Source organism: Bufo gargarizans, chromosome 2, assembly GCF_014858855.1.
Source record: "Bufo gargarizans isolate SCDJY-AF-19 chromosome 2, ASM1485885v1, whole genome shotgun sequence".
Classification (NCBI taxonomy): domain Eukaryota; kingdom Metazoa; phylum Chordata; class Amphibia; order Anura; family Bufonidae; genus Bufo; species Bufo gargarizans.
In genome coordinates, this window is record NC_058081.1 from 487937021 (window position 1) to 487961193 (window position 24173).

General features: G+C 40.9%; 1 protein-coding gene across 1 annotated transcript in view; it reads right to left on the bottom strand.

Annotated features, from left to right (window-relative positions):
* NMUR2 (neuromedin U receptor 2) overlaps nt 1-20647 on the bottom strand; it is a 162107-nt gene extending 141460 nt beyond the window's left edge. The window contains exon 1 of the mRNA XM_044277460.1: nt 19922-20647. Coding sequence (XP_044133395.1) covers nt 19922-20647 — 726 coding nt within the window. The remainder of the gene's footprint in view (nt 1-19921) is intronic.
* Between the last annotated feature and the right edge of the window lie 3526 nt (nt 20648-24173).

Consider the following 24173-nt stretch of genomic DNA (forward strand, 5'->3'; position numbering starts at 1 on the left):
GCAAGGACCTGCGTGGCGTCCCACGTGATCTCTCGCCTTACCATGTGATGCTGCACGTGATGATGATGCGGGTCAACGTCACACGGTGATGTGGTTCCTGATTGGCCAATCTCCTTTGCTGCGGGGTATTTGAAAAGATTCTCGCTGAGAAGAATATGTTCTTTGCGGAAGTTAAATAATTCCAAGTGGTGGATATCCTTTCGTCCTCACTGCTTCCTTAGACCAGACGCGTTTCGGGACACTTTTGGTCCCTTCCTCAGTGGTTTGTGTTGTATCAGGAGCGAGTGAGGATTTAAATGCTGTTTGCTTTAAGGGGCGTTGCCTTCAATTTGATTGAGTTGCTTGTAAATCCTGGTTTGGATTTGGTTTGTTTAAATCCTGGTCTGGATTTAGTATGTAGAAAAAATGAAATGAGACTGGGATGCATATAAAAGTAAAAATAGATAAAAATGAATAAAAATAGAAATGAAAATAGAAATGAACTGATGTTTGTTCACATTATTTATGTTGTTCTGTATTTCTTGTTAGGAGTAATCTGTATTACTATTATCCATATATGTCTTGGATCTCATCCCTAGATTTATGCTCACTGTTCTTCCGCTATTTAGTGCTTGCGGTTCTTTTGCAAATATGCGGTTACAGTGCGTTTTTTCCCCCTTTTTTTTTTTTTTTTTTTTTAACAAGTGTTATTTGTTACTTGAAGTCAAATTGTTTGATTTAGGTGGGGAATCTGGTGACTATGTCATATTTAGTCACAGCTTTATTATTTGGATCTTTAGTGAACGGTATTTATTGTAGCTTCATTATCTTAGGTTGTTTTTTACTTACAGTTATAGTTTGGTAGGTGTTTTGTATATTCTGATCTGCGTAATCTAGAACTGATTTGCTTTCTTATTTGTGTCTGTGTCAAAAAAGAATGTTATACCTTTATTGGTATTCCTATGTCCATTACGGTTTTGATGCGGTTTGTGTGCGTTTTTTCGAAATATTCGTATTTATGGGATTTTTCAAGATTGTTTTGAAATCGGGATTTTCATGTGGATAATTAGATGGATTCCTGCTGTTCCTTGGTTTGCTTTTAATAGTTGTTAATAAAATAGACTATATTTTTATAATTTTACTATTTCTTTGGTGGTTTCTGCTATTTTGTGCATATGATGAGTGTTTGGAAGAGATATTTCATGATGCGTGTGGGCAGAGAGGGGCCTAGATGGGAGAGGAGATAGGGGTGCTGGTAACAGCCTGACCTCTATTTCACTTTCCCAGGGAGGCACCTCCCCAGGGTCACAGGAATCCAAAAATTTCCAATTCCGCGTTTAGCCCTGCAGGTACTAGGGTATCAAATTCATAGATTCTTTTGGATTCATTGCGTGACATGTTGCTTATATGATTACCTCCTCTCCATGGTTTGGCAATCTTTTCAAAGGCTGTGAATTTGAGAGATGATGGGTCGCTGTTGTGGTATATTTTGTAATGTTTGGATAGTGTGTGTTGTTCGTATCCTTTTTTGATGTTTGCTATATGTTCTGATATTCTTTTTTTCAGTTGTCTTTTTGTTCTACCAATGTATTGTTTGCGGCATGGGCATTCCAGTAAATAAATGACGTCTGTGGTATTGCATGTTAGACATTCTTCTATTTCTAATTTGAATGAGTTGTGAGTGGAGCACACTTGTAGAGTTTTTTTGGGAAAATTTGTCACTTTGCAATTGTTACATTGCCCACATCTGAAAAAGCCTTTCATAGATAGCCAGTTGTTATGTACTTTTTTCGCTTTTTGTTTTATCGTGGGAGCTATTTTTAGTCCTAGATTAGGAGCTTTGGTGTAAACTATTGGTGGTATAGTATTGAGTATTGGACCTATGGTCTTGTCTTTGAGTAAATGATGCCAGTGTTTATTAATGATTTTGGCGATATTTTTATGTTGGGCATTGTAGGGCAAGATTAGTCTGGCTTCCTCTTTTTGTTGTATGGGAATTTCTTCTTTTTCTTTGAAGAATTCCTGTCTATCCATTTTTTTAACTTTATTTAATGCGTTGTCAAGTAATTTGGCTGGGTATTTTTTATTTATAAATTTATTTTTCATTTCGGTGGCTTCTTCTTCGAATTTGGTGTTGAGAGTGCAGTTCCTTTTTAGTCTTCTGAATTGGTTTGTTGGGATATTGTTTAACCATTGTGGAAGATGGCAACTGGAGAATAGAATATGGTTATTTTTCATTACCGGTTTTTCGTAGGTGCTACATATTAGTTTGGTGTTTTCTATTTGGATTTTTAAGTCGAGGAATTCTATTTGGGTTTTAGTTGTGTTAGATGTGAATTTTAAATTGAGATTGTTGGTGTTGATTTCGTTTAGAAATGATTGTAACGAGCTTTCAGTATCTTGCCATATGAATATCACATCGTCAATATATCTTCTCCACAGAGCCAGGCTTGCCCCGAGCCTACCAATACATTGGTAGAACAAAAAGACAACTGAAAAAAAGAATATCAGAACATATAGCAAACATCAAAAAAGGATACGAACAACACACACTATCCAAACATTACAAAATATACCACAACAGCGACCCATCATCTCTCAAATTCACAGCCTTTGAAAAGATTGCCAAACCATGGAGAGGAGGTAATCATATAAGCAACATGTCACGCAATGAATCCAAAAGAATCTATGAATTTGATACCCTAGTACCTGCAGGGCTAAACGCGGAATTGGAAATTTTTGGATTCCTGTGACCCTGGGGAGGTGCCTCCCTGGGAAAGTGAAATAGAGGTCAGGCTGTTACCAGCACCCCTATCTCCTCTCCCATCTAGGCCCCTCTCTGCCCACACGCATCATGAAATATCTCTTCCAAACACTCATCATATGCACAAAATAGCAGAAACCACCAAAGAAATAGTAAAATTATAAAAATATAGTCTATTTTATTAACAACTATTAAAAGCAAACCAAGGAACAGCAGGAATCCATCTAATTATCCACATGAAAATCCCGATTTCAAAACAATCTTGAAAAATCCCATAAATACGAATATTTCGAAAAAACGCACACAAACCGCATCAAAACCGTAATGGACATAGGAATACCAATAAAGGTATAACATTCTTTTTTGACACAGACACAAATAAGAAAGCAAATCAGTTCTAGATTACGCAGATCAGAATATACAAAACACCTACCAAACTATAACTGTAAGTAAAAAACAACCTAAGATAATGAAGCTACAATAAATACCGTTCACTAAAGATCCAAATAATAAAGCTGTGACTAAATATGACATAGTCACCAGATTCCCCACCTAAATCAAACAATTTGACTTCAAGTAACAAATAACACTTGTTAAAAAAAAAAAAAAAAAAAGGGGGAAAAAACGCACTGTAACCGCATATTTGCAAAAGAACCGCAAGCACTAAATAGCGGAAGAACAGTGAGCATAAATCTAGGGATGAGATCCAAGACATATATGGATAATAGTAATACAGATTACTCCTAACAAGAAATACAGAACAACATAAATAATGTGAACAAACATCAGTTCATTTCTATTTTCATTTCTATTTTTATTCATTTTTATCTATTTTTACTTTTATATGCATCCCAGTCTCATTTCATTTTTTCTACATACTAAATCCAGACCAGGATTTAAACAAACCAAATCCAAACCAGGATTTACAAGCAACTCAATCAAATTGAAGGCAACGCCCCTTAAAGCAAACAGCATTTAAATCCTCACTCGCTCCTGATACAACACAAACCACTGAGGAAGGGACCAAAAGTGTCCCGAAACGCGTCTGGTCTAAGGAAGCAGTGAGGACGAAAGGATATCCACCACTTGGAATTATTTAACTTCCGCAAAGAACATATTCTTCTCAGCGAGAATCTTTTCAAATACCCCGCAGCAAAGGAGATTGGCCAATCAGGAACCACATCACCGTGTGACGTTGACCCGCATCATCATCACGTGCAGCATCACATGGTAAGGCGAGAGATCACGTGGGACGCCACGCAGGTCCTTGCACAAAGGAGTACACCGTAACGGAAGAAGAGGGGTAAAGTACAACCTTCTAATTACTAAGTATTCCATTAAACGGGACGAATATATCAATAGACTGCACCGGGAAACTATATAATATATAAAAGACTACTTATATATATATTCTATATATATTACCAGCAAGGTACCGTTTCTACCATTAAAGGGCGGATGTTCCAATATTGGTGAATCCAACGAGTAGAAGAACTAGTAATGCAGATTCCCTAACAGTAAATATCTGACAATGTTCATAATATCACTCACACCATTATATTATATTTTTAATCAGTACTGATTATCCAATTTTTTATTATATATTTTTTATCGTGCACTATATATTTGAGTGAACCAGCACCAATTTTTGCACTATTTTCTCATCTTATTTCCTTTTTTTCACGCTTTTTTACTATTTTCACGATTACTTTTGCATCAAAAACATATTGGATTACCTTGTACTTACAAGGTCACTGTACATGGACTGAAGAATACAAATACTCCAGAAAAACATCCCAACTATATGACTCTATATTCCAGGACTCATTGAATAAGACTCTTTCAATATTCTGAACACCTGATACCATTTTATTTTTTATTTATTTTTTATTTATATTTTTATTTATTATTTTTTCTTCTACCTATTTCTCTCATTTTTTATATCTTTTAACATATGTCCAGATAATTTTTATACATATATACAATTAAAAATTAAAAATATAATTAAATAAGCCAATCTAGTACCTAACTGTAACTAATAAATACTATTTATCCAACCAAATGTGAGTGTGCCATCACAATTCTGTTTTCTAATACAAATGTAAAAAAGTTGTGAACGTTGGAATATGGCGATGAAAAGGAAAAAAAACATTTTTTTTCAAAGTTTGTATTTTTTTTCAGTATTAAAACACAAGAAAAATGATACAGATGTGCCATCCTTATAATAATACTGACCCAGACAATGAGGGTAACAGGTCAGTTTTACCTTACAGGGAACACTGTAAAAAAACAAACAAACATAAAACTGTGGCAGAATTGTGTTTCCCCCCCCCCCCCCCCCCCAATTTCCCCCCATTTGGATTTTTTTCCAGCTTCATTCAGTGGTGCCATTAGAAGGCAACTTGTCCCATGAAAAACAAACGCCCTCATATGGCTATGCAAGTGGAAAAATAAAAAAGTTATGGCTCTGTGAAGGCAGAGAATAAAAAACAAAAATGCAAAAATGGAAAATTGACACTTCATCAGGGAGCTGTTTTGCAGACTTTTTATATAATTCTGTCTGCAGGGGCCACTAGGGGGAGCTTCCTGCATATGTATGTACCATATGCATCAAACTCTCCCTATATGGCATACATATTAGGACATCGTCAGACATCATCCACAACTCCATCCTCCGTCAGGCAAAACTCCATCAGACCTCAGACATCAGACAAAACTCCGTCCTCCGTCAGGCAAAACTCCATCAGACCTCAGACAAAACTCCGTCCTCCGTCAGACAAAACTCCATCAGCCCTCAGACATCAGACAAAACTCCGTCCTCCGTCACCCAAAACTCCATCAGACCTCAGACATCAGACAAAACTCCGTCCTCCGTCAGGCAAAACTCCATCAGACCTCAGACATCAGACAAAACTCCGTCCTCCGTCAGGCAAAACTCCATCAGACCTCAGACATCAGACAAAACTCCGTCCTCCGTCAGGCAAAACTCCATCAGACCTCAGACATCAGACAAAACTCCGTCCTCCGTCAGGCAAAACTCCATCAGACCTCAGACATCAGACAAAACTCTGTCCTCCCTCAGACATCAGCCAAAACTCCGTCCTCCCTAACTCAAAATACGCCCTACTACACACACTCTTCACCTGACGGAGCTGCTAGCTGCTGGAGAGGCAAAGGACCTGTGATGACGTCATGACCATGTGACGAGTCACATGTGTGGGAGGGGTCAGATGTGCACAGCAGCTGGTAGAGTGTACAGAACAGTAGCCATCAAATAGAGCTCTGTACTAGAGATGTGTGTGTAACCTGCATGTAGCAGAGCTGTGTACTGTGTTACAGAGATGTATGTGTAACCTGCATGTAGCAGAGCTGTGTACTGTGTTACAGAGATGTACGTGTAACCTGCAGGTAGCAGAGCTGTGTACTGTGTAGCAGATCTGTATGTGTAACCTGCATGTAGCAGAGCTGTGTACTGTGTAGCAGAGCTGTATGTGTAACCTGCATGTAGCAGAGCTGTGTACTGTGTTACAGGGATGTATGTGCAACCTGCAGGTAGCAGTGCTGTGTACTGTGTAGCAGAGATGTGTACTGTGTTACAGAGATGTGTGTGTAACCTGCATGTAGCAGAGCTGTGTACTGTGTATATAGAGCAGTGTGTGTAACAGCATGTAGCAGAGCTGTGTACTGTGTTACAGAGTTGTGTGTGTAACCTGCATGTAGAAGTGCTGTGTACTGTGTAGCAGAGCTGTATGTGTAACCTGCATGTAGCAGAGCTGTGTACTGTGTTACAGGGATGTATGTGCAACCTGCAGGTAGCAGAGCTGTGTACTGTGTATATAGAGCAATTTGTCTAACCGCATGTAGCAGAGCTGTGTACTGTGTTACAGAGATGTGTGTGTAACCTGGGAACTATAAAAAAGTGTAAAAAAAAAACATAAATATTCAGATCACCCCCCTTTTCCCAAAATTAAAATAAAAGACACATTATGGGTTTCGCAATGTGTAAAAACGCCCATTGTATAAAAATATATTCCCCATACGGCAAACAGCAAAACAGAAAAAAAAAAAAGAGTCCAAATGTCCGATTCGCCGTTTTTGGTTACTTCATTTGCTACAAAAATGTAAATAAAAAGTGATCAAAAAGTCTTAAACACCCCAGAATGGTATCAGTAAAAAGTTTAGATTGCCCCGCAAAAAATGAGCCCCCATCCAGCTCTGTACACATAATTACAAAAAGGTTATGGGGCTCAAAATATGGCGACAAAAAAAATCAGATATTTTTATTTTTTTATCACTATTAAAACGCAAGAAAAACTATACATATAAGGTATTGCCGGATTCGATCTGACCTGTAGAATAAAAGTAACCAGTCAGTTTTATCGCACATCGAATGTCGTAAATAAAAATCACGTAAAACTGTGGTGGAATTGCTTTTTTTATTCAACAGGAAGAATGGGCAGTTTTACCATCTGAGAAAATAAAGACCCTCACCCACAACTACCACAAAAGACTTCAAGCTGTCATTGATGTTAAAGGGGGCAATACATGGTATTAATAACTGGGGTGTGTAAACTTCTGATCAGGGTCATTTGGGGAGTTTGTGTTGTGATTATGATTTATAAAGAGTAAACACCATAAATGGCTTCAGCCGACCACTAACCATGAGCGAGAGAAAAGTGTCCGTGTTATAATTCATATTCTCTGAACAATGGTTAAAGGAGTATTATCATCTTAATGATCACTGTTAAATCTGTTAATGATTTGACAGTGATAATTTTTCTAAATACATTTTATTACCCAATTCCCATCCTTTTTTAGAAAATAAGTCCCCTCTTACCTGATGTTGTCTTTGGTCTCCCCTGGTCACGGCCACCTCTCCTGTCGAATCCAGCCGGGCCACGCTTGCGCAGAAGACGGAAAATTCTCTCCCGGCTGGGCCGCGCAATGTCCTGAACGAGCATGCCGCCGCGCATGCGCCATGATGACTTCTTCCTGGCCAGTATAGTACAGAGACGCGAATGCGCACGCTGACTCTGTACTATACAGGCCAGGAATAAGTCACCATGGCGCATGCGCAGCGCCGTACGCGTTCAGGACATTGCCCGGCCGGGGGAGAATCCTCAGTCTTCTGCGCAAGCGCGGCCCGGCCGGGAGAAGAATACAGGAAGTGAACGTCACGCTCAAGGAAGGTAAGTATGAAAAATGGAAGATGAGAATACCCCTTTAAGAAATCATAAATTCTGCAAGGGTATGTAAACTTATCAGCACAACTGTAAGTAGCTGTGTGATATAAATCTGTGGAATATGGGAAGCACAAGAGGATGTGCACCTTAAATCCCATCTTTGTAAGGCCTCTTGCACATGGTCGCTGTGTGTCTGTGGTCGTATTACGGCGGTTCCGCAATACACAGGGCACCAGCCGTGTGCATCCCGCATCCGTGATGTCGACCCATTCACTTGAACGGAACAGAAACACGGATCGGATCCCCACAGAAGCACTACAGAGTGCTTCCGTGGTGTTTCTGGCCATGCCTCCGCACAGCAAAAAAGTAGAACATATTCACGGACCCATTCAAGTTGAATGGGTCTGGATCTGTCCCGGCCGCTGCACGCACGTTGCCCATGCATTCGGGACTGCAAATTGCTGTCCCCAATGCACGGAATGGACCAACAACGTTCATGTGCAAGAGGCCTAACACTTGTGATCTGTGTGAAGTGGCATATATGCATTCATGTTGCATGTATTTATTAATTAGGGTTACCAATTCTGAGTAACTCGGAGTGACAGGAGATTTACAGAATCAGATTTATTTTTTTGTCGTCATATTTTGAGCTCTATAACTTTTTTGTAATTATGTGTACAGAGCTGGATGGGGGCTCATTTTTTGGGGGGCAATCTGAACTTTTCACTGATACCATTCTGGGGTGTTTAAGACTTTTTGATCACTTTTTATTTACATTTTTGTAGCAAATGAAGCGACCAAAAACGGCGAATCGGACATTTGGACTCTTTTTTTTCTTCTGTTTTGCTGTTTGCCGTATGGGGAATATATTTTTATACAATGGGTGTTTTTACACATTGCGACACCCATGATGTGTATTTTTTTAGTTCTTTTATTTTCATTTTGGGAAAAGGGGGGTGTTTATGTTTTATTTTACACTTTTTTATAGTTCCCAGGTTACACACACATCTCTGTTACACAGTAAAAAGCTCTGCTACATGCGGTTACACACACATCTCTGTAACACAGTACACAGCACTGCTACATGCAGGTTGCACATACATCCCTGTAACACAGTACACAGCCTGCTACATGCAGGTTACACATACAGATCTACTACACAGTACACAGCTCTGCTACCTGCAGGTTACACATACAGATCTGCTACACATTACACAGCTCTGCTACCTGCAGGTTACACATACATCTCTGTAACACAGTACACAGCTCTGCTACCTGCAGGTTACACATACAGATCTGCTACACAGTACACCGCTCTGCTACCTGCAGGTTACACATACAGATCTGCTACCTGCAGGTTACACATACATCTCTGTAACACAGTACACAGCTCTGCTACATGCAGGTTACACATACAGATCTGCTACACAGTACACAGCTCTGCTACCTGCAGGTTACACATACAGATCTGCTACCTGCAGGTTACACATACATCTCTGTAACACAGTACACAGCTCTGCTACATGCAGGTTACAAACACATCTCTAGTACAGAGCTCTATTTGATGGCTACTGTTCTGTACACTCTACCAGCTGCTGTGCACATCTGACCCCTCCCACACACGTGACTCGTCACATGGTCATGGCGTCATCACAGGTCCTTTGCCTCTCCAGCAGCTAGCAGCTCCGTCAGGTGAAGAGTGTGTGTAGTAGGGCGTATTTTGAGTTAGGGAGGACAGAGTTTTGGCTGATGTCTGAGGTCTGATGGAGTTTTGGGTGAGGGAGGACGGAGTTTTGTCTGATGTCTGAGGTCTGATAGAGTTTTGCCTGACGGAGGACAGAGTTTTGTCTGATGTCTGAGGTCTGATGGAGTTTTGCCTGACGGAGGACGGAGTTTTGTCTGATGTCTGAGGTCTGATGGAGTTTTGCCTGACGGAGGACGGAGTTTTGTCTGATGTCTGAGGTCTGATGGAGTTTTGCCTGACGGAGGACAGAGTTTTGTCTGATGTCTGAGGTCTGATGGAGTTTTGCCTGACGGAGGACGGAGTTTTGTCTGATGTCTGAGGTCTGATGGAGTTTTGCCTGACGGAGGACGGAGTTTTGTCTGATGTCTGAGGTCTGATGGAGTTTTGGGTGACGGAGGACGGAGTTTTGGCTGATGTCTGAGGTCTGATGGTGTTTTGGGTGAGGGAGGACGGAGTTTTGTCTGATGTCTGATGGAGTTTTGCCTGACGGAGGATGGAGTTTTGTCTGATGTCTGAGGGCTGATGGAGTTTTGCCTGACGGAGGATGGAGTTGTGGATGATGTCTGACGATGTCCTAATATGTATGCCGTATCCCTAATGGCAGCTCCAGTTAGCTTCTATGGCAGTATCAATGCAACAGGGGAAGCAATTAAGTACCTGCACCTCCTTGGTACAAACCCCATAACAGTCAGGTGACCCGCCTCTATTATCTTTCAGATTAGATTTTTTTTAGGCCAGTGAGATATGATGATGAATAATCTATCACAAGCAGTGAGTAGTGTGCTTTGATTTAGGGCCCTTGCACATGACTGTGTGCCCTCAGAGACATATGGTCCGTGATACTGTGTACTTCGGGCCACCTGCGGGACTATTGTCCAGCACTTATATGATCTTATAAGTGCAGGACATTCACATTGCGGGCGGCCCAATGTGCACAGCATCATTTAAATCTATGATGCCGTGTTCTCCCGTGCGCATGATCAATGCTGCTCTGGGACATATGGCCTGCTCACGGACCGTATATCTCGGAGGGCATACAGTCGTGTGCAAGGGCCCTTACTGCCAAGGCTCTATCTCTTCTCCTCCCTAATGTCAACAACAGTGGTGATCATTATCAGATTTTCAGGGGTTGTAAGAGACTCTGATCTTATTTCCAGGGCTAAATAACTAAACGGCAATACCAGGCACAACCTATGGACAAATGTGGCGCTGTTTCAAGGGAAAAAAGGTTTCTACTCACAAAGAACCTCTTTATTAAGCCTCTTAATTTATGAATTGATTTACAATATGCCATTAGCATATGTCGAGCAAATTAAATTGCCCAATTAACGAGTCACTTTCAGCAAATTGAGTTGATTTTGATTGCATTTTACTGCCTGACTTATTGGCAGACTGACTGGGTCAATTTGCTAATCTCTAATGTGAACTATTGTTTGCAAAGGACACAGAAAATTATTTAGATGCTGGTATGTAATCAATGCTCAGAACAGGTAATGAAAGACAGATCAGAGACACTGACGTGTGTCAGGAGGCAAAAATCAGGGACCAATTTGTACAGGGTGGTCAAGACATGACATTCATCCGCGCTATAGATACCGGTAGCTGCAAACAAATAGTTAACTCCTGCATTTTCCAGCTCTTTACAAGAGACAACAGGTTTACAGCCTGGAGGCTGCCTGTGTTCCCATTAACGCTAGCAAAATGACTATTACACAATCAGCCATTCACTAAATAACCTCGGATTATAAAGAGCAGTCTGGTCTGAAAGGCATCTCTGGCTATTTTTTGTCTACCTGCTATTTCTGAGTGATGGGGTAATGGCTGTTTATTTCAGGCAGCAGGATATCCTCATGCGGCTTCCAGACATGTCCTCCCTTACCTATGGATCATAGCACTGAGTAATGAGAAAGGCAAACTTTCACAATGTCAAAGTATTCGTTCTCCTAAAACAGATTTGTCTATATTGCAACAGGCACAGTAATACTGTAAACCTCTGAATGTACATAATAAAAGGTCCATTAAAAAGGACCTGCACCCAGGGGCATAGATATAGGGGGTGCAGAGGTAGCGGTTCCTGAGGGGATCCAAAGACCCTTGTGCATCATAGGAAGGCACCAGAAAGTACATGCAGGTCAAGTTACACCTCTGGTTGGAAGAAAAATTTGGCATGGGGACGAATGCTGTTAAAATTTTTGCCTCAGGCAGCATGAAGGCTGGGTATGTGCCCAGTGTCAGACTGGGGTGCCTAGGGCCCACCAGTAAAATTTATTTTGGGGGCCCACCATACGGATGCATTCAAATATTACCTGCTCATACAGCAGCAAGATGCTACCAGGTGATTGAATATGGGGGTTCCTGCAGCGACTTTGAGAAGGTGGGTCCTAGGGAGAAGAGGACACTGGCAGCTTTCCTCTATACCTAGAAATGACCTCAGCTATCTGATTGTGTCTATAATAATAAACTGAGGTTTCTTAGTTTTTTTTATATAAACATAGGCCGGTTGAGGTGCTGTACATTGAATATATGTATGCAGTGCAGTAAGTCTACTGTGTTATGTGCCACTTGTATAGGGGGTGGGAGACTAGGGGCCCACCTTGCTCAGGGGCCCACAGGGGGATTCCCCTGTACCCCTGTGGGCCAGTCCGAGCCTGTATGTGCCAGAGACTGGCTAGACCTGAACCTGGGTGTTAAGGCAGGGGCTGTCGGCTTGGTGACTGGCCTCAGCCTGGCGAGGCAAGTGGAAAAACTGCTCCATTATTTTAAGGAGACTGAACTGGCGGGAGTGGGGTGACTCTGCGGAGGGTGGAGAGGGGTCTTTCTTTCAGACTCTTTAGCGGCAGGTGCTTGCTTAGCGTAAGCTGCAGGGCAAGCTGCTTACACAGTGTTTCCTGGTAATAAGGTAATTTGTACTTCCTTTCCTCAGCAGGAAAACATTCCCCTATTTTGCTTTGATAGCGAGGGTCTAAAACCATAGCTATCCGGTAATCAGACTGCTGGATGACATAGATACACCTGTCACTGTGTTAGCAAGTGAACCTACAGGTCACCATTCTGGCCAGCATGCCCAACAAGCCAGTTCTTTCCAACTCTGCCCCCACTGAGATGATTGAGTCTTGTGACCGGTGTCACCATCATCATCATCCTCTTGCTCCTCCAACTCCAACTCCAACTCATCTTCCTCCTCCATTGGCAGCACCTTCTCCTCCTTTCCCAGGGAACTTTTTCATTGTGGGTCCCCAACAACTACAGGGCGGACAGCAAGGTACTTTAGTTGTTCTTCTTCCTTCTTCTTCATCGCCTCCTGTTGCATGAGCCTCAGCATCTCTTCAAAAATACATATGAGGGGGATGCTCCCTGCTGAGGCAGTTTGGTGCATGACAAAATTGCTCATGGCTTTCCGCTTCTTGTACAGATGCTCAAACATGTGCAATGCTGAATTCTAGTTGGAACTTTGTGGAGCTCTCCTCACCACGTGAGAATGGCTGAAAAGGGGGACAGATTCCAAGAAATCACCAACACCTTGTAAAAGTCAGTACATATTTTTAAATGGCCATGCCGGGAGCATGTGTTATTTCCCCCAGGTTCAGGGAGGCCAGGATGTTACCCTGAAAACTCGACTCTTCAGCCAAGCCTACAACCAGTGACCCAGCTGCTGCTATACCGCCATGACCAGCTTTACCCTTGTGTCCTTCCTCCATACCTTGTAGATTGTAATCCCTCATGGGCAGGGCCCTCTCTCTTTTTGTACCAGTCTGTAACTCGTCTTGTTCATGCTTAGCGCAATTGTCTGTATTATGTATGTATACAGTGTCGGACTGGGGTGCCTAGGGCCCACCAGTAAAGTTTATTTCAGGGGGCCCCATACATTCAAATATTACTGCTCACACTGCAGCGAGATGCTACCAGATGATTGAATATGAGGGTCCCTGCAGCAACTGTGAGAAGGTAGGTCCTGGGGAAAAGCAGATACTGGCAGCTTTCCTGTATACTTAGACGTCATCTCATCTCTGATAGTGTCTATAATAATAAACTGGGAATTTCTTTAATAATCTACAAGTACAGACCAAAAGTTTGGACACACCTTCTCATTCAAAGAGTTTTCTTTTTTTTCATGACTATGAAAATTGTAGATTCACACTGAAGGCATCAAAACTATGAATTAACACATGTGGAATTACATACATAACAAAAAAGTGTGAAACAACTGAAACTATGTCATATTCTAGGTTCTTCAAAGTAGCCACCTTTTGCTTTGATTACTGCTTTGCACACCCTTGGCATTCTCTTGATGAGCTTCAAGAGGTAGTCACCTGAAATGGTTTTCACTTCACAGGTGTGCCCTGTCAGGTTTAATAAGTGGGATTTCTTGCCTTATAAATGGGGTTGGGACCATCAGTTGCGTTGTGGAGAAGTCAGGTGGATACACAGCTGATAGTCCTGCTGAATAGACTGTTAGAATTTGTATTATGGCAAGAAAAAAAGTAAAGTAAAGAAAAACGAGTGGCCATCATTACTTTAAGAAAGGGAAAACTTTGAAAGTGTCCTCAAGTGCAGTCACAAAATTCAGCGCTACAAAGAAACTGGCTCACATGCGGACCGCCCCAGGAAAGGAAGACCAAGAGTCACCTCTGCTGCGGAGGATAAGTTCATCCGAGTCACCAGCCTCAGAAATCACAGGTTAACAGCAGCTCAGATTAGAGACCAGGTCAATGCCACACAGAGTTCTAGCAGCAGACACATCTCTAGTACAACTGTTAAGAGGAGACTGTGTGAATCAGGTCTTCATGGTAGAATATCTGCTAGGAAACCACTGCTAAGGACAGGGAACAAGCGGAAGAGACTTGTTTGGGCTGAAGAACACAAGGAATGGATATTAGACCAGTGGAAATCTGTGCTTTGGTCTGATGAGTCCAAATTTGAGATCTTTGGTTCCAACCACCGTGTTTTTGTGCGACGCAGAAAAGGTGAACGGATGGACTCTCTATGCCTGGTTCCCACCGTGAAGCATGGAGGAGGAGGTGTGATGGTGTGGGGGTGCTTTGCTGGTGACATTGTTGGGGATTTATTCAAAATTGAAGGCATACTGAACCAGCATGGCTACCACAGCATCTTGCAGCGGCATGCTATTCCATCCGGTTTGTGTTTAGTTGGACCATCACTTATTTTTCAACAGGACAATGACCCCAAACACACCTCCAGGCTGTGTAAGGGCTATTTTACCATGAAGGAGAGTGATGGGGTGCTGCGCCAGATGACCTGGCCTCCACAGTCACCGGACCTGAACCCAATCGAGATGGTTTGGGGTGAGCTGGACCGCAGACTGAAGGCAAAAGGGCCAACAAGTGCTAAGCATCTCTGGGAACTCCTTCAAGACTATTGGAAGACCATTTCAGGTGACTACCTCTTGAAGCTCATCAATAGAATGCCAAGAGTGTGCAAAGCAGCAATCAAAGCAAAAAGGTGGCTACTTTGAAGAACCTAGAATATGACATATTTTCAGTTGTTTCACACTTTTTTGTTATGTATATAATTCCACATGTGTTAATTCATAGTTTTGATGCCTTCAGTGTGAATCTACAATTTTCATAGTCATGAAAATAAAAAAAAACTTTGAATGAGAAGGTGTGTCCAAACTTTTGGTCTGTACTGTATATGGACATAGGCTGATTGAAATGCTGTTCATTGAATATATGTACTGTATGTAGTGCAGTAAGTCTACTGTGTTATGTGCCACTTGTGCAGGGGGTGGGAGAGTAGGGGCCCACCTTGCTTAGGGGCCCCCTGGGGGATTCACCTGTACCCCTGTGGGCCAGTCCGAGCCTGTATGTATACCCCTTATTATATGTACAGTGCCATGGAATGAATGGCGCTTTATTATTATTAATAATAATAATACTACTACAATGGTACTGCAGTGACTACACCACGAGCAACGTGGCCAGGAGGGGGTTTAGCTTGTAGACAAACTAATTGCTGGTGGAGAAAAGTTTTTTCATAGTCAAACATTCCGTTATATATGTCTCATGATGGAGCTGAGGTCAAGGAGGAGTCTTAGCAGGAGAAGAAGAAGGTGATGATGACAATGTTGCTGTATTGCTTGGGGATGAGGGTTGTCTGCTCCAAAGAGGACCAGGAGAAGGAGGACAGACTTGTTCTGATTGGGAAGGGTATTGCCGGAAGCTACCTCTTGCCGTTCAGCCCTATTAACTATAACTAGTCCATAACCGTTCGCAACTTGGCAAATATCCCACACAGCAGTTTAAAGGGGACCTGTTATGAACTTTATAATGCCCATACTAACGGCAGAATAAAGTAGAGACAGGGGAGTTGATTTTAGCGGTCTGTCATTTATAAGTTAAAAATAAGTGGTTGCCGAGAACCAACATTACAATCATTGCAGACTGGGCCTGAAAAAGAGTCATGGCCACCTGAGAAGAGTCATGGTTATTCATGAATTCTTGTCTTCTATCTAGTTTTCTCCCCTTCTCTTTAGGAGAGAACTGCCAATCATCAGAAGATGGGTCAGAGTGCAGGAGATTATGAATAACCATGACTCTTCTCAAGTAGATTTGACTCTTTTCAAGGCCTGGGCTGCAATGATTATGATGCTGGTTCTCGGCAACCACTGACTTTTAGCTCATGAGTGACACACTGCTGAAATCAACATTTCTGTCACTAATTTATGCTGCCCTCAGTGAGGTCAGCATAAAGTTGATTACAGGTTCCCTTTATATCTGGCCAATTCTCAGGTTCCTTTATTCAATATAGTACAGTGACAGCATCACATCAGTGTTCCAAATGATCAACTACGTGTTTCGAACAATCGTGACCACTGTGATGATTAAGAACACGTTTGTTCGAAACGCATAGATGATCACTTGGAACACTTCAACTTCGATGCTGGATTCATCTTTTCATTATCTACCTTGTATGCCCTTGTTAATTATTATGAATTAGACCAATGGTTGGACAAATGACAGCTACGTACCTCTTCATGTCATGTCTTATCAAAAGCTAGTGATTCTAACCCTTCACATTGAGAAGGTGGTCTGGCTCATAAATGAGAATCACAAGCAGGGAAACTTCTCCATGATGCTATACACACACTATCTTAATAGGGCACATGCACAGAAGCGGTCTTAACAACCCCATTAAGAATTACTCAACTAAACTAATCGCAGAGCAGTTTTTACTGTGATTATTTGTCTTCCTTGTGTTTCCTCCAGGCTTTCATGCCAGAGACATGTCATTCTTATCGATGGGAAAGCAGGGTTCTCCTGTCAGGGATCAAGAACGGCTAGTTATGTGCACTGCAAAGGTATACACAACTGAGTGGAGCATAGGGAGTATCTATCGCATAATGCGACAGTAGCCCCCTCGCTCCAGGGAAGACACCATGGAGTCACCCCCAAGATCAGTGGGAGGACTCGCCTTATAGTTCCCCATAAACAACCCCATTTCGGTACCATACAAATGTGCACAAGTTGCCCTTAATATGATTAAAAGTAATAAACTGAGAAAAAAAAAATATTTATAAAATTTCTTGATGGGTCACTTTTGTTTTTTATTCATTTGGACGCTTATCCATAATTTTTTTATATTTTCCAATAAATAAAATGGCGACTAAGGGTATCTGGTGCCTAGTGTGCCTGTGCATGCGCTGGTCTCCCTCTGCCCCATAATATGGCTGTGTAATGATCTAGGTGTGCATTGCGCATGTCATGTATGCGCAATGGATAATATGATCTCTCCACTTCCTCGGTGACAATCGACATGCGTAGTCCATTCTACTTAACGCTGCGCATGGTGCGCTAGTCTGATGGTTGTTGTGCCTATGGGGAATCCTCTCCCACTGTGTCATCTTAGGACAATCACTATATTCACATGAGGTACACAGGTGTCATGTATATTTCTAATAAGATTAATTGACAATATAATGAATTTTAACACTATTGTTTTTTGCATATATTTATTTAAAATCATGTATGATAATTATATGACATGATCATGTTCACTTATGTATTTTTGGCAAGCACTGTAAGCACTTTACTGTATATTTTTGTGTATGATTGCACTAATTAATTGTTTATGAGATGCACTTGCACTTTATGCTTATATGTTATGTCTACTACCACTTGTTGCTTGAGAAAGGCTACAGTATAGAGAAGAAAAGTTGAGCTTCCTACATGGGTAAATAGACGCTATTGTTCATTTTTCTAATTGAGAGTGCTGCCTGTTTTCATTTTTGTATTTTCGGGTGATTGTCTTGTCCCTTTGGGATTGCACTACATTTTGCACATGCTTTCTTTTTATCTTCTGCTGCCATTTTCTCCTTTTTGCATTTTCAACTTTAGTTATATCATCCAAGCATACCATCATATCTGCATTATATTAAAATAGGTTTAGAGAGTGACAAACTCAGCTCTGCTGCATCTGTACATTCCAAACTAGATCCAGGCCAGAATATGTTACGTATTGGGACTTGGAGGTGCTACAGATTGCCTATACTATAGGTCCATAGAAACTGGCAGTGCTTTGGCTGGTCATACACAGGCTGGTCAAAGAACTAGATTCAGATAGCAATGCCAAGGCAAGCACGGAAGAGTGACATGAATAAAGCCATACAAGTCATGATAAACCTTACCCTTCACTATGGAGTTTGTATGAGATTAGAACAAAATGGATAGTTTCTCAAGAAATGTCATCTGTCCATGGTCTGTTTCTGGCATTTCAGCTGTCACATTAAAGTGACTGGAGGTGAGCTGTAGTACCAGACACAACCAATAGACAAAAGTGGTGCTGTTTCTGCAAGAAACCAACTATGTATATCAGGCTCATATAGTATATCGTTTTAGAGCTTGTGTCTGCCTCCAACTGCCAGGTCTAATAGATAACTGAAGCTAAAAGTTCTCACCCCAGGTTATAAATAGGGCATTAAATTGCTATAGGCTATAAAATGATCAGCACAGCGGTGGACGGATTATAAGTGGTAGTAGTTATTAATGCTTCCCTTTAACGGTGTGAATACACAAAGCTTCTGTGCCACAAGAAAACCTATCAATATTTCTCACTTGCTGCATTATAACACGGTTATTACATCCAGTAGATATTGAATTCAGTTCACACAGTTTAAGTGATTATCTTGAGATTGTGCAATGTTCAGAAAGCAGGAAACTACAACTAATGTGATTTGTGTTACATTATTACCTTCAAGCACAGAATATGAGCCAAATGAATTCTGTGACATAACAGGTAGTTTTTCCATCTTGCTGCGTCTAACTCTGGCAATAAATAACAGGAACCTCAAGCAACAGGGGGTCAGAAAAAGAGGAGGATTTAAGATTACACCGCTATACACTACTTGAAAGCATTGCCTACATATCGACATTATGCGCTGCAACCATTCTACATTTTCCAAGCTATGACAGATGTAGCAGAGCTGAGCTTGCTATTAGGCACGTCTTTGTGATATCACTCTCTGTGATATTCTGCATAGCTCCTCAGGTACATTTATCTACTGCATTTCTTAGTGCAAAATAGCTGTATCAATATATGAAATATTTTTACTGATCATCAAACAACTGGATTCAATTAACAATGCCAATGCAAGAGTGGAGTAGTAGCATGAACCACAACATCTGATATATCTTGCCCTGTGCTGGCATTGTTCGTGTAATTTCTCATCTCCTTCAGTCCAGTCTAATAGACCACTAAAGTCAAAAGGGGGCTACAAAGGGTTAAAATAGAACTTCAACCTTGCTACATCTATATAAATATATATATATATATATATATATATATATATATATATATATATATATATATATATATATTTTTTTTTTTTTTTCTCTATTTTTTTTTTTTTATGAAGATGCTATGGATGAAGTAACAGATATTTGCTTAGTTATGGAATTCATGTATCCAATAAACGCAGTGCAGATGACATTAAAGTCTACCCATACTGCAATCCCTTCATTGAAACAAACCTGTACAATAGAAGTGATGCCAAGCCGTTGGCAAACCCTTCTGCTTACTCTTTATCATGACATCATATCTCCCCTAGATGAATGCCTTCTACCAGCAGCTCAGTTGGTAGCTATGGACATAATAATATGGCCCTTCCTAGTATAATTTTTTAAAAATTGAGTTATGAGATATGAAGTTCCCATGTGCACTGTATAACCTCCTAATCACATATTAATATAAGTACACGTGTGATATGTGATTACAACTGAATGACATCAAACTTACTTTAATGCCCATGAGACAGTAAAGGACACTGATGACTCCCATTGGCAGCACATAGAAGAGCAGAGATGTGACTTGGATGATACAGTTGTAAATCCACAAAGGTTGGACCACAGTACAAGTAGCAGAATCAGGAACAAGACTTCCATTAGGGAAGTACTGCAGTAGGATGCCATGCGTGCTGGTATTGGGAATGGAGAAAAGAATGGAGAAGATCCAAAGTGTGATGAGTATTCTAAGTGCCCTTCTTCTGGTGCTTTTGAGCTTGGCTTGAAAGGGGTGCATAATGGCCACGTATCTCTCCACACTGACTGTGGTCACACTAAGAATGGAGGCAAAACACACAGTTTCAAAAAGAACTGTCTTAAAATAACAGCCCCAAGCACCAAAAAGGAAAGGGTAGTTGCTCCACATTTCATAGACTTCAAGAGGCATCCCAAGAAGAAGGACCAGAAGATCAGAAACAGCCAGACTAAACAGGTAATAGTTTGTCGGAGTCCTCATGTTATGGTTTTTCAAGATCACCAGGCATACCAGCATGTTGCCACTGACCCCCACCAAGAAGATCACTGCGTAAACTAGAGTCATTGGCATTGATAAGCGACTGCGTTTTGGCCCACACAAGTATGCCAAGTATTCTTCAGTGCTATTTAGATACCTCAGCAAAGAATAGTCAGAAGGAAAAATATGACTTAGCCATGTCGAATTGATGTTCTGCTGGTCATCCATGACTATAGCTTGATAAGATTAGGTGGATACAATCAGGTTCCTCGTAAGCAATGATGAGTATGTGAATGGGAATAAAGAAATCTTCAGGAAGCTGGGAAAGGATGATTAATGGTTAAACAGAACATAAATAACAAGAGGCTAATATGGCTTAAGATATACACAAAAGACACGCAAAGGAGAACAATGCTATGAGAGAATGTGGTATAATAGTCAGATATCAGATTACGGTAATATGTAAAGAGGTGAATGGATATTTCAGGATAGAATATGAATGAAATAATAGTCAATCTAATGAAGAAAATGGAGAAATAAAGATATTTCAAAATATATGCATAAAAAATATGACAAAAAGCCTTCTTTCCAAGCACTTTCTGTATAAAGACTTGAGTCTTCGGATGGGAAAATGCTGCTCAACTCTCAGATTGTGCTGCTCTGATACTGTACACCAGTTGCCTTTCAAAGATCTGTGTTTTCAGTAGAATTTCTCCTCCCCTGAAGATGCTGATTGGGTGCTTGGGATTATTCAATATTCTCACAATGACTTGAAGCAGGCTTCATCACGGATCTGAGATGAGGAGACTGTAGTCTGGCTATTGCAGGCGATTCGCTTTTTAGTCCCATTGACTACAGTTTAGCATTGTCATGAATGAAATGGTTAAAACCTACCACATACGTTTTGTTCTAATTATGTTTCTAGTGGGAAATACTGACTATAGAAACTGGCAAAGGCTTAGTATCTTCACACATGTATAGCTTGCCTTGTTAAAAAAACATAATGCAGTCAATATCTGTAAGTCTTATTAAGGAAATTTGCCATAAGCAAAAATAGTTTTTTTTTAGTTTAAGGATTTAAAGATATATGGGGTTATTTATCAAACTGGTGTAAAGTAGAACTGGCTTAGTTACCCAGAGAAACCAATCAGATTCCACCTTTCATTTTCCAAATAAATGACCCGAATAGAGATAAAATTTGTAAACCATTTCAATCCTTTAGGAAGTGGAATCTTGCTGATTTTCATGATTAATGCTGTGATTTTAAAGAGGTTGCCTATCGTGATGTGCAAATTTCTTAAAAATTTGCTTTGTTTCTCGCAAGAGAGAAATCTTTATATGAAAAAGCACTGATTGAACTGTTTGAGGCTACCACCAGGGGAATATGTTATTATGAAAAAGATAATTCTTTCTGATACCAGCTGATGTTAGACATGCTAATTTGCATATATTTTTCCCAGAAACCAAGAGATGATTTACCTAGCCTACAATAATTATCAAGTATATTAACTCTGATATAGCCGTTCTCTTTTCTCATCTTTTCCGTTTGAAGATCAGAAGATCTTGATAACTTCTTTCAGCCGCATCTTGTGTCTCCAGATTGTGTCACACAGACAACGCAGATTCCTTACTTTGAGTATCCTCCTACTCCTGGTGCCCTAACATCGTCATCCTGTTGCTGACCCAACACTGTGTCTGCTGTGCTCCCCAATGACCCCAAATACTACACTGCAAAATTAATAGTGGACCACAGATAGTTACCACCCATAGTAATAATGATCCAAGATAGCTCTCAATAGTAATAGTGCCTCCTACAGTATCCCCAATAGCAATCCCATTAATAGTTATGCCCTGCACATTGTGTTCAATAACAATATCCCCAATACTGTACCTGTTCTGCTCCCCAATGCCCCAGAATACTATACTGCCGAGATAACCATGCCAGATAGTCCCCTCCATAGTAACAGTGTATAATGCCTCCTGTATTTTAATGCACCAACCTGTAATGCCCCTTTGTAGTCCTATGTAGCTTGTGTGCTGTCAGTTACACCCCCTGTAGTGATAGTATATATAATGCTCTCTCTCCCTTCCTGTAGTGCCTCAGTATTAAAATGCACCCCCCCCCCTGTATTGGTAGTATATATAATGGCCCCCTGTAATGATAGTATATATTATGCCCTTCCCCCTTCCTGTAGTGCCTCAGTATTATAATTCCACCTCTGCATTGGCAGCATATATAATGCTCCCCCTGTAGTGGTAGTACATATAATGCTCCCTCCCTACCTCTAGTGCCCCAGTATTATAATGCCTCCTTTGTATTGAAAGTATGTATAGTGGTCCCATCTTTAGTATATATAATTGCCACCTTCTGTAGTGTATATAATGTTCCCCTCTGTAGTATCTATAATGCCACCACTGTAGTATATTTAATGGTATCCCTTTGTAGTATATAGAGCTGAGACAATGGGTAGGTGTCCACCAAGTTATAACTGGAGGGGCCATTAGAACTACAGGTTGCACTGCAGGACTAGCATTATAAATACTGAGGGCATCCTTTTCTCTCCAGATGACCTTCACTCTCCTGCAACTCCTTTCTTAGAGGATGTTATATTGCAGGTATAGAGCCCCCCAACAGAAACCCTTTGTATTATAAGTCTACACCTTATATTGGGGATTATGGGTTATATTTATGTCCTGTTATTGTGTATGGCCATGAATCAGTAAAAGCACTTTTTTGAAACTACAGTTGTGGTTGTGGGTGACCTTCACCCTTTACTTGTTATTAATTACCTGAGAATATCCTGATTATCAATGGTCTAAATAGACCAAATGTTAAAGAAAAAGAAAGTGAACAACTATAATCCATGGAGATGTCACCTGTAAGTCATTGGATCTGCCCTTGACTGCTTTTTTAACAGGTTGCGGACCTAGGATGAGAATGCTCGTTCTAATTGGCTGACACTTAATGCCTTAGGACAAGTATTCTCATCCTAGGTTTAACCGGCTGCCCCACACGCACTGCCGCGATCAGCAGCAGGGACCTGGCTGTATCCGCCAGCATCAGTGAAAACACCAATGCCGGCAGATTAACCCCCTGTATGCCACGGTCACGCTGACCGCGGCATACAGGGGATTTGCGGCAGCTTGTACATCCCCATCAGGTCCCCGTGCTGTAGTGACGGGGACCTGATGGTTGCTATGGCAGCCCCGATTCCTTGAACAGGCATCGGGACTGCCAGTTATGGAAGCCCAGGAGATCCAGCCCCAGGACTGGGTCTCCTAGGCAACTGTCAGCGTCTTACAGTGTAAGACACTGACAGTTCAATACAGCACAATACAAATGTATTGTGCTGTATTGAAACAGGGAACAGACCCTGAAGTTTTGAAGTCCCATAGTGGGACAAAAATAGAAAATTATAGAAGTGAAATAAAAGTGTTTTAAAAAAATAAAAAATAAAGTTTCAATAAAAAAAAAAATATCCCCTTCCCCATAAAAAGAGACATATAGAATAGTAAAAATAGGAAAGAAAAAAACAACAAAAAACACACATTAGGTAACGCCGCATCTGTAACAACCTACTCTATAAATATATCCCATGATCTGCCCCGTCTGGTCAATACCGTAAAATAAAATAAATAAAAACTGTGCTAAAAAAAGGCAGTTTGTCACCTTTCATCACAAAAAGTGTAATACCAAGTGATCAAAAAGTAGTATGTACCCAAAAATTGTACTAATCAAACCGTCATCTCATCA